Here is a 9,832-nt window from a genome sequence, read left to right on the forward strand (position 1 = left end):
CCACGTACACCATGATCACTGACATTATCATCTCGGTTGTGAGAAAGCGTGCACCTTGGAGAATCCAGACTTCCGGCGCTCTGCAAGATCGACCTTTCTCTTTTTCTTTCGCCTTTACGTTTGAGCCCAATTACCTTGATCGAACGTGCCTCCGAGAGATTGAAAGAAAAAAAGGGAAAAGGGGCAAGACGCAGCGAAAGCTGGGAGGATTCGTACGTAGCGAACGACGATGTTATAGCTATACGTAGTCTCGCAAAAGCGCTTACATGATAATGTGCCCATTAGTGAACTGCCTGCCAGAAACAGGTAGTCTTTAAAGCCACTTTTTTTCTTTATTTTTCAGGCTGCGTTTACTAAGTTCGTATAGATTTCGAAATGGGATATGCCTGTTGAAAAAGTTGTTGAACAGAAGAGTTCATTTCCCTTGAGGCTGCTGCATAAGTACACTTGTGTCTGTGTGGTTCTTACCATGCACTCAGGTGCATTCTGCTTCGGTCTGTAATTGCCCATTAGTGTTGCTTGTCCATCCGTGCCGCGTCTGCTGATTACGTCCGAGGTGTATGAAAGGAAAATAAGGTGGAAGAAAGAAAACGAAAAAGGAAGAAATCCGTAAAAATAATCGAGGAATAGAAAGGGCATGCAGTAGGTTCCGGGCTGTTCGGTTACGCACCCCATAAATGCTATTACACAATTATTACGTAATACACAATATTACGCTCCCAGGGTTCAGCACCATCCTTACGTATTCTGCAGATCATAACTGTAAAAAAAGCTACATAATCGAATGTCAAACGATGCCTTTCCCCTTCCATGTTGTCACGCAGTTTTCCGGGTTATTTTATTTATTTATTTTTTATCGTGAGGTATCCAGGAGTAGTCCACTTTCCATCTGTCCACATCAGCATTCGTAGCAACAATGCTACTGAGTGCTCGCACGAAACACAGAGTAACGAATTTACGTTCGAATAATGTAGAATCTTCAACGTGTATATTGTGTGTCATATAGGGTTTGCAGGCTGTACACAAATGTCCATATATGTGCGTAAGTCTTATAAGAAAAACTGTATCCTAATCATAATATTTGAGGGAAAGGAAGAGTAAACATTTTCCCTGTTCGTTTCAGAGTCCGACCTGTGCCACAAAGTAGCGTTGAGGAGGTGTGGACAGAACTTCATGAAAGTCTTCAACCTAGTGGAGTACCTATCGGGAGCGGATTACTACAATGCACAGTGCACGCTTAGAAAGGTAAGAAGGTTTTTATATTAATACACCGTGCATTTGACATACATTGCCCTGAATGTTTCTTGTTTGTTTCGGGTAAGCGTATTGGTGTGCAAAGAAGTAAAACTGGTTGTACGTCGAGAGGACGATATTTCTAAACAGTGTCCGCTATGTTCTCTGTACCACAAGAACTCAAGTCCCTTGCCAAAGGTACACAATATTATTATAGGTGTGTAGGAATCTCCATTATTTTTTATTCCTGCAACCTCCAACAACAACGGTACATAGAGTGACATCCCAATGTGAGTGGCCCGTTCATTTAGCATCAGGGAAGCAGGCTTGGTGGTGGCATCCGTTGTGACGATAATAACCTATTTGTAGCTGCTATAACCGCTCAATAAGACAACATACTGAGCACAATGATGACCCCACTAATGCTATGTAAACGAAAATAAAGCCTGCTGGATGCCTTCTCCCATTCGTAGAGGCACATAACGCAGCCACCCGCTTCATCCAATCGGAACCCGTGCAACAGATGGTGGCGCGTCCTTCTGATTACAATCGCTGAAAGCACGACTGTCATTGGTGGGGCTACATAGGATTATGGGCAGTTTGAGTGGCGATGAGACTTCGTTTGGTCCACATGGTGTTGGCACTACTGGGCATTCACTCTTTTGCCTCCTTCTTCTTCGTCACCGATAGGCGTTCTTCGCCTGTCTGGACAAGCTACGTCAACGTCCCTGCCGCAAGCGACGTCTGGCGTCTCTGGACGACCGCAGGTTTCGGAAAAGGCTTGCCGACGCCCTCTGGGAGACCCGCGTCTGCGTCCTCGGAATCAAAGACGTCGATGAACTGCCTCCTAAGAAGAAATCTCCGAAATAGCTACTGGGAACGAGGACAACTGGAACATATGGCATTGACGAGGCATAAAGCAGCTCTTCCGGGAAACAGAACGATGTCACAGTTCTGGACGCACTCAACATAGGCATCTGCCATTGTAGCTCTGCAAATTCCCAATGAATATAAGCAGACGACATTATATATAAAGTATTGTCTAGACTTTATAAACGCATTCGCGAAAATGACTAGAGGACACTTATCGTAAAGAAATACGTGTTTTATTGCTCGGCCATTTGATGTGGCAAATGTGAACCAACCTATGTGCATCCAGAACTGTAACACGAAGGAGAAACATGCGTGCACTCGAGTCAATTGCGCTATACAGCAACTTTTCCCAGAGGTTCAAGTTTATGTGAGTGTGATGTTATAAAGATTTGCCAAAATGATGCATTTAATTAGAAAGATACATCGCGAAACGCAAAAAAAAGAAAAAAAAAGAAAACCAGACCTTGGTTGTGGTTGCGCATATATTTGAAAGATGCACTATTTTACGCTGTAATTTAATATACCTTATGTGTCCAATACATGTTCCTCAACCATAAAGTTTTTCTGGTATTTCGCTTTCTCGGCCAGTGATTAAATCAAAAATGTTTTCAAGGTAGTAAGTTCAAGACCTTGATATAGTTTCACACATTCAACGTATCTGTATGGTGTGATCAACGATCATGCCGACCGGTCAATTTGTGTCATCAAGCCGAATACAAGGGCGATCTGGGATCCAATGTGTGATAAGAGATCAAGCTTCGTTAAACGTTGACTTTGTATGACCAGCAGATGACACACGAAAGAGAGAGAGAAAAAAGGCAGACTCATATTTTCCACGCTACATTATAGCTAGGCCATTTCTCACGACGTGGGGCATGTATTGTGCCAAGCCAAATATCACGCGAAAGACACTTCAAAGACCTTCACCTTTCTCCACAAGATCGCAAATCCAATCTCCTTCCAAATCTTTTCCCTAACAAGGTGAACCTTCATATCACATACGACAGTACAGGAAACAGAAAGCGAAGCGCGTGAACGGAGCAGGTGGCGCTATCAACAGACGGGAAAACAAGATCACCGACGTGACTTCTTTCCAGCGAGACGCCTAACGGCAGGTCTGCTTTTCGTCCTCACGAAGACCCTTGAGGAAAGCTCTATCACGTCTCAGATCCATTATAGAGATCAAGGCGGCTGTCTTGTTTTTGTTGAGATGCGTGTGAAGGGGATCACAAAATGAAATAAAAACAGCACTTTTATAATGCAGGTGTTTACCGTTGAAGCAACTAGACGACATTGTTTGTTGTACCGCTTTGTTGGAAAATATAATGTCCAAGCTTATGAACCAAAGTGCAAGAAGTCCACCCTATTGAGAGCAATTATGCATTGCTTTTTTTTTTTTTTTTCACCTTAAAAGTTTCCGTATCGCTCCGTGTTTAGACTTTCTTCCCCCAGAAATTTCCGAAATCAAAATTAACTAATACAAACGCTTTCTAGCTAAACATATGGGGTTTTTCCCAATTGGAGCAGATGACACACGGCGCAAATGGGAAACGAAGCTCTGTAGTAGCCACACTGTACTAGAAGCGTCCTCACATGTAGCACAGCCCATTAGAGAAAGCAATACAATTTGTTTCAGTTCATTAGGTAGTGAAATGCTGAACTGTAGGTTTCATTATTTAAATGTGGTATTTGCGCTTTTTTAAAACGAGTCTGGGCGCAGTAACGTTTCTTTCTCCCACATTCTCTCCAACACTGTTAAAACAGAGCTTCACCACATAACACGCTCCTAGCCAGCCACCATTCTGAATGATACCGTTCTCTCCCCTGATTTGTTGAAGACAAGAGAAGGCGCCTCTCTCAGAGTGGAACAGGTTGTCCACACGTTAAATGAGCATAGCAGTATTTGTCTTCTAGAGTTGGCCCTTTCTTCGTGCATTGATGTAACAGGCAAAACCGTCCATATGTTACCCTTTCCATGTACTTTGGTCGTATTCGTATCATTCGTTTGCGTATTTAAAGGATCCCCGAGAAAGAGAACGAAAAAAGGGAAGAAAAAGGAAAGGTGTATAGCTTACGCATCATTAGGATAAGATTATATTTCAAGCTTTCGCTCCAGGTAATAGAGCTTTCGCAGGTGTTTCGAAGTGACGGCACGCGTTTTGCTTTCTACCAACCTTGGGTGCTTTTGTTCATTGTCTATATCTCGTATTGTTCATGCGAACAGTGTGACTTTTATACTTGCAACTAAGCTTACATGTAGGCTCAACATACATTGCTTGCCCACTAAAAAAATTGTCGGACAAATATTTTTTTTTTTTTTTGGCGGCGGCGGCGGCGACCTATTCACGTCTCCAACACATCATATCGCGAGGGAGCTGTAAATAATTTGTCCAACGGCTCTTTATCGGACACAATTAAACCACTAATACGACGTGCGTGACGCTATCCTGTGTCGCTAGAGATGTCTTTTTGCGTGCATGAGCAGTACTCCGACCCTGAACCAGGAGCGAATTGTACCCCCATAGTAAAGAAAAAGGTTATATATATATATATATATACATATATATATAAACGAGACGGCGAACTAAAGACGAAAGGCGCACGACTGTTCACCCTGTCTCGGGTTTTTATCATTTTCGTGATCATGTACCAGCTCGCCTGTGCCCTGGTCTCCTCCTGCCTATCTATCTCCATAGGTCCTTCTATGCCTGCAGCACCTACGTGACACCGCGTCGAAGTCAGCTATACACCACCCGCTGCGTTAAGAGTTTGCGTGAGCTTGCGTGCATTGGAGAACTGCAGTCCAATTAATGGGGTGCATCGTTATAGACTACTGGCCGTACGCATTGCATAGTCTCTCATTGCCTCGAATTCTTATGTTCTGTGATAAGTTTTAAGCCATGTTGCCGACAGTGTGCACAGAAACCTTCCACCGTGGTGTTGATGTACTGAAGTGATATGCTCTCATGCTTTTTATGTACCTGACAGCTGTCGACTTATTTTCAACGCTCGATCGTTATTTATATGTATTTTAAAATGTATCTACGTATTTACGCACCCTAATTATTTTATGTACAATCGAATAGGCTTTTGTTTTAGCGAGTTTATACCCGCTGCATCCCATCGTTCAATTATGTACTATTTGAGGACCCCGAAAAGGATGTGCCAATGTGCTCTGTATATCAGATCCGATATGCGCTAACGGAACAGATATTTCAGAATGTGTTCCAGTTTTTATGTGGTGCTCGAAAACATAGCGCGTAACCATCGAATGGTCCTGATGCCGATGTTTAACGTGTAATAATAAAGTACAGTGTTACGTAGCGTTGACTTGTCTCAGTACTTTGTTCCGTACAAACGAAACACACACAAAAAGGGTGATCTAAATACAACACGGTTCATCAAAGTATTAGAAAGCTAGGCACTTGACATGGGATCGTGTTCACTGAGCGGGCTCACATCTCCATTTTTTCCCTCCTATCATCATCATCATCATCACCTGTTCATGTAATGCACCACGTAGTGGGGTAATCGAGATAACTAAGTAATGAATCTATGAACTTGCCCGACTGAATCCGATGTTAAACCCCAATAGTTGGGCATCCATTTGTGCGGAAAAACAAAGAGCATACCACAGGCGTGGCCAAGTGGATACAGTATCCCTTCACTTGTGACAGCTTCATGGCCACGCTATAAGACAGTGGGATCGAATCCCATTGGCGGCTATACGATCTGATGTTCTCTCTAGGTTTTCCAGGGGACATTCCGAACAAATATCAGCACAGGAGGGTCGAGAGCCCGTCTACTTTAAGCGGTGCCGGCCCTCAGACCTGTAGGCCGGTCTGATGTCAACAGGTGGCGCACATGCGTGCGCTTTGTGTGGAGTTCTGATCGAATGCGATATACAATCCGCGCAGTCCACTTCCCGGAAGGTAACTTGAGTTCAAATCTGGGCACCGGCTGCGCTGTCTGGGTTTTCCTCTGACACTGTAAGGCAAATGTCGACATGCTCTCCATGAAGTCAGTCTAGGACTTACAATCCCTCGCGAGCAGCATGCCGCCATGTCGGCAGAAACTCCTTCTGGGAATAAAACACCACCAGCTAACCCGCGTTACCAGGTACCCGCGATGGCACTCATGGCGGATGAACGCGAGCGCCATGCGGAGGCTGTGGACACTAACGATGGAGGCACAAAGATTAAAAAAAAAATTAATAAGGTGTGGAAGCGGATCTACTATTGCTAACCAACTGGGGTTGTGGATGGGTTGGCAGCTCGAGTTCGTGGGTGCTGAAAGAGCATGTAAAGGGATGCTAGTGTGTTGACGGCTTGGTAGCCGGGTCAAAATTTACGATGCAACGAAATTACACCGAATTTCATGACGCGATAACTCGGTCAATAATAAACCGATAGCAACCAACCGGCTAAATCCAGATAGTTTATACGTGTATGATTCTAGCTAACAAGGTAATTGCGGCGGCTGATGCAATCTCTGGGTGTGGCGGGCGCGTACGAGAGAGACGGAAATATAGGGGTACGCGTACCTTGCGGGTAGTCTATCTCCCGAACGCGTGAAGCTAGGACGCCGATCGAGGTGTCGTTGGAAAGCGCTTGAGAGGTTGTACCTGGACCTGGAAGTGATGTCGGCTTCAACAACAATAACTAAAATTTTATAAATTTGCAAAGTTGAAATATCAAAATTTTGCCAGACGGCATATACGAAACTAAAATATGATCAGAATCGAAGGAAACGGTAATCCGAAGCAAGGGAGGGTCGAGAGGAACCCCAAAAGCCCCTAAAGTCCAGCACCGAGCGATCGACAGAGCTACGGGAGCGCCCAAGAAGATTAGCGGCGGAAGCAAATTCGATTGCCGGCGCGCACAGCTAGCCCTTACCCTCTACCAGCGGGACAACTTCGACTTTTTTGTTACCTGGTCGTGTGAATAGAAACCTTGTCATCATTAGTCACTGATATGTGTTTAGAATATACAGAAAATTTTCCATCATTCATACACAATAGGCGCATTATTCAATATTCAATTCATGTTCTTAGTCACGTGGAGGCTTGTGTTGTGTTCGCCTGCTTGTGTTTCAGCCTCAGAACAGTTACTTTCATTGGTCCCACCCAATAATACGTTTTTTTTTGTTTAATTTGTCTCTCAGGTGTTACGAGTTCCCTGGCAAAATACTGCTGTCGTTGCTGTTCATAAGTCGGGTGATAGTGGGAATGTTAAAAACCTAAAGACCTTTATCCCTGCCCTCTCACTTTGGCAAAGGGTTTGAAGTAGTGCTGCATAAGCATCTGTCGTTTTATTTCAGGCGTAACATATCTACAAATAAACGTGGGTTCATGTCTCGTCGATCGACAGAATCTAACCTTGTTTCTTTCTCGAATGGCCTTGCACTATTGTCTCCGGGGGTAGTCAAGTTGACTGCGTCTACTTCGATTGTACAGAACACTTCGATTTAGTGCTGCCTAATATCTTGATTTCTAAAATGAAATAGTTGCCTGTCTAAACCACATATTGCTTCTCATGGTATACCTCAGGGTTCCATTCTTGGCCCTATTTTCTTCCGCATTTTCATAAATGACCTGACAGAGGGTGTTAAACGTGCAAATGTACTGCGTTATGCAGATGATATCAAGCTATATTCCCCAATTCGAGTTATAAATGATTGTGTAGTCATATAAAATGGCATTAACCTTGTAGAATCTTGGTGTGGCTCCAATAAGGTTTTTCTAAATCCCCAGAAACCATCCAACCATCATTCCGAATGGCATCGTTCTCTCTCCAGACTTGTTGAAAACGTGAGGTGTACAGCTTTTTATGACACTTACGTTAATTTCAACAACAAGGACAACAACTCAGGACTGAAAGCCAAATCATTCTGCGTAACGGTTGGCCTATCAGCGTGTTATGTGGTAAAGTTGTGTTTTAAGAGTGTAGGGCCCAAGGCCCGAAATTGGGACCCTTATCTTTCATCATCCCAACAAAATACTAGTGAAGAACCAAGGGTGCGTACGTGTAAGCTACGTGCAGGCAAGTCATCTTTTGTCTTCTCAACAGCACGTTTTTTTTTTTTCGTTTTTTTTCTTCACAATTTCTGAGAAAGGATCCGAATGCCTGAGAGCTTTTCGATGCTGTCGCCTGCGAATGAGCAGCGAAAGCGTTTCGTAACCTTTCTTCATTTCGTTCAGTTGCTGCGCAGACGGAAACTATCGACTATTTGGCACTCCTTCCAAAAATGAGCATTTTCGTGCTCCATTGGTCGGATGGTCTGTCGTGACCTTTTCATAAATTGCATGGCCTTCGACTGTAACGACATGACGCTTCGTCTGCTTCGCGAAGCACATTTGATACCCAGCTGAGTTTCTCTTAGCAGACAGCTGCTCAACCGTCTGTCTGTAATGAATATAATGAACTTGACCTTTATAAGGGTGGCTGTTATAGGCATTTTCGCCGTATAGCGAGCTCGCGGTCGCTGGCTTTCCAGGCAAAAGAGTCACTTTCCGTGCGTAAATAGCCGACAAATTGGCTCTGCTATGAACCTCATTGGAAGGCTGGGAGGTAACTTCTGGTGATACCAGCGGCATGGCTGGGTGGGCTAAGGCGTCCGCGCTCGGTGGTAGCCAAGGTCGTGCTGAAGACTGGGAGGTGGTGGGTTCGAATCCTACAGCCGGCTGTACTGTCTGAGGTTTTCCCTGTGTTTTCCGAAGACTTTCCAGACGAATGTCGGCACAGCTCCCTCTGAAGTCGGCCAAGGACGCATACTAATCCCCCTATCCCCCAGTCCTTCCTGCTGTCCTCTCTCCATCTGCCAATGTCTGTACGCCGCTCATAGTCACAGTTGCTTCGCGGCGCTAACACGCAATTAAAAAAAAACTTCTGGTGACAACAGTCTTAAAGAACGGCATCCGGCAGTGCGTGGAGGTACCGAGTGTAAGGACGGATTTAAACGAAGAAAGCAATGACAACGGTTGTCCCTTCTCGCGTATTTTAACTCTATAACCCACCACTTTTTCATAGCAGCTTTTAGTGGAAAGAAAGGGGAGATACGCATGCACGTGCCAGCGAGATGAAACGGTTAATGAAACAATTTTGCGTTTAAAAACTACTTGCAAAGTGGTTTCCAAAACAGACATTGTTTCATGAACAACTTGTGATTGCACGTGCAAGTATTTTCCACCTGGGTCAGGGAAAGGTAACGGTAGTGGTAACGAGCACAGAAATAGTATATCCTATTACCGAAATTGAAGCTAGGGTCGATAACGAAACCGGTAAGCTTTCCACCTTCTTCTGTTACCGGAAGTGGCAACAGAAACGAAAATGATCGGCTGGATTCGGATAATGGCTACTCTTACGCAACGGCATGAATGATCGCTGTTTGGAGGGATATTCTCTTTAATACATACACTGCAGTATACCACGATACAGCATGGGAAACCCAACATGGGATCTTCAGGGTGTATCCGTACTCGCTCGTCCCAATTTACATCACTCTGATGGAAGCAAATGCGAAGGAGATCTACACGATAGAATACATAGCACATAGCACAATGACAAGCTTTAATTGCCTTTTCGTCCTTGCATGACAAGGCCTTCAACGTAGAATACATTTTTACTATAATGATGATGATGATGAGTTGGCCATGACGCGCCAAACAATGGTGAAAAGCATGCCCGATGGCAAAGTGCTACTTCAACCGCAACTAGCCCCAAGTGGA

The 9,832-nt window shown here is 44.4% G+C and overlaps 1 protein-coding gene across 1 annotated transcript in view; it reads left to right on the top strand.

The window, feature by feature from the left end:
* The window catches only part of LOC135378170 (uncharacterized), a 60,561-nt gene extending 55,132 nt beyond the window's left edge, over window positions 1-5,429 (top strand). Inside the window, exons 4-5 of the mRNA XM_064611100.1 lie at window positions 1,124-1,245; window positions 1,924-5,429. Coding sequence (XP_064467170.1) covers window positions 1,124-1,245; window positions 1,924-2,103 — 302 coding nt within the window. The 3' untranslated portion in view covers window positions 2,104-5,429. The remainder of the gene's footprint in view (window positions 1-1,123; window positions 1,246-1,923) is intronic.
* Window positions 5,430-9,832: the final 4,403 nt, after the last annotated feature.

This window comes from Ornithodoros turicata, chromosome 1, assembly GCF_037126465.1.
Source record: "Ornithodoros turicata isolate Travis chromosome 1, ASM3712646v1, whole genome shotgun sequence".
Taxonomy (NCBI): domain Eukaryota; kingdom Metazoa; phylum Arthropoda; class Arachnida; order Ixodida; family Argasidae; genus Ornithodoros; species Ornithodoros turicata.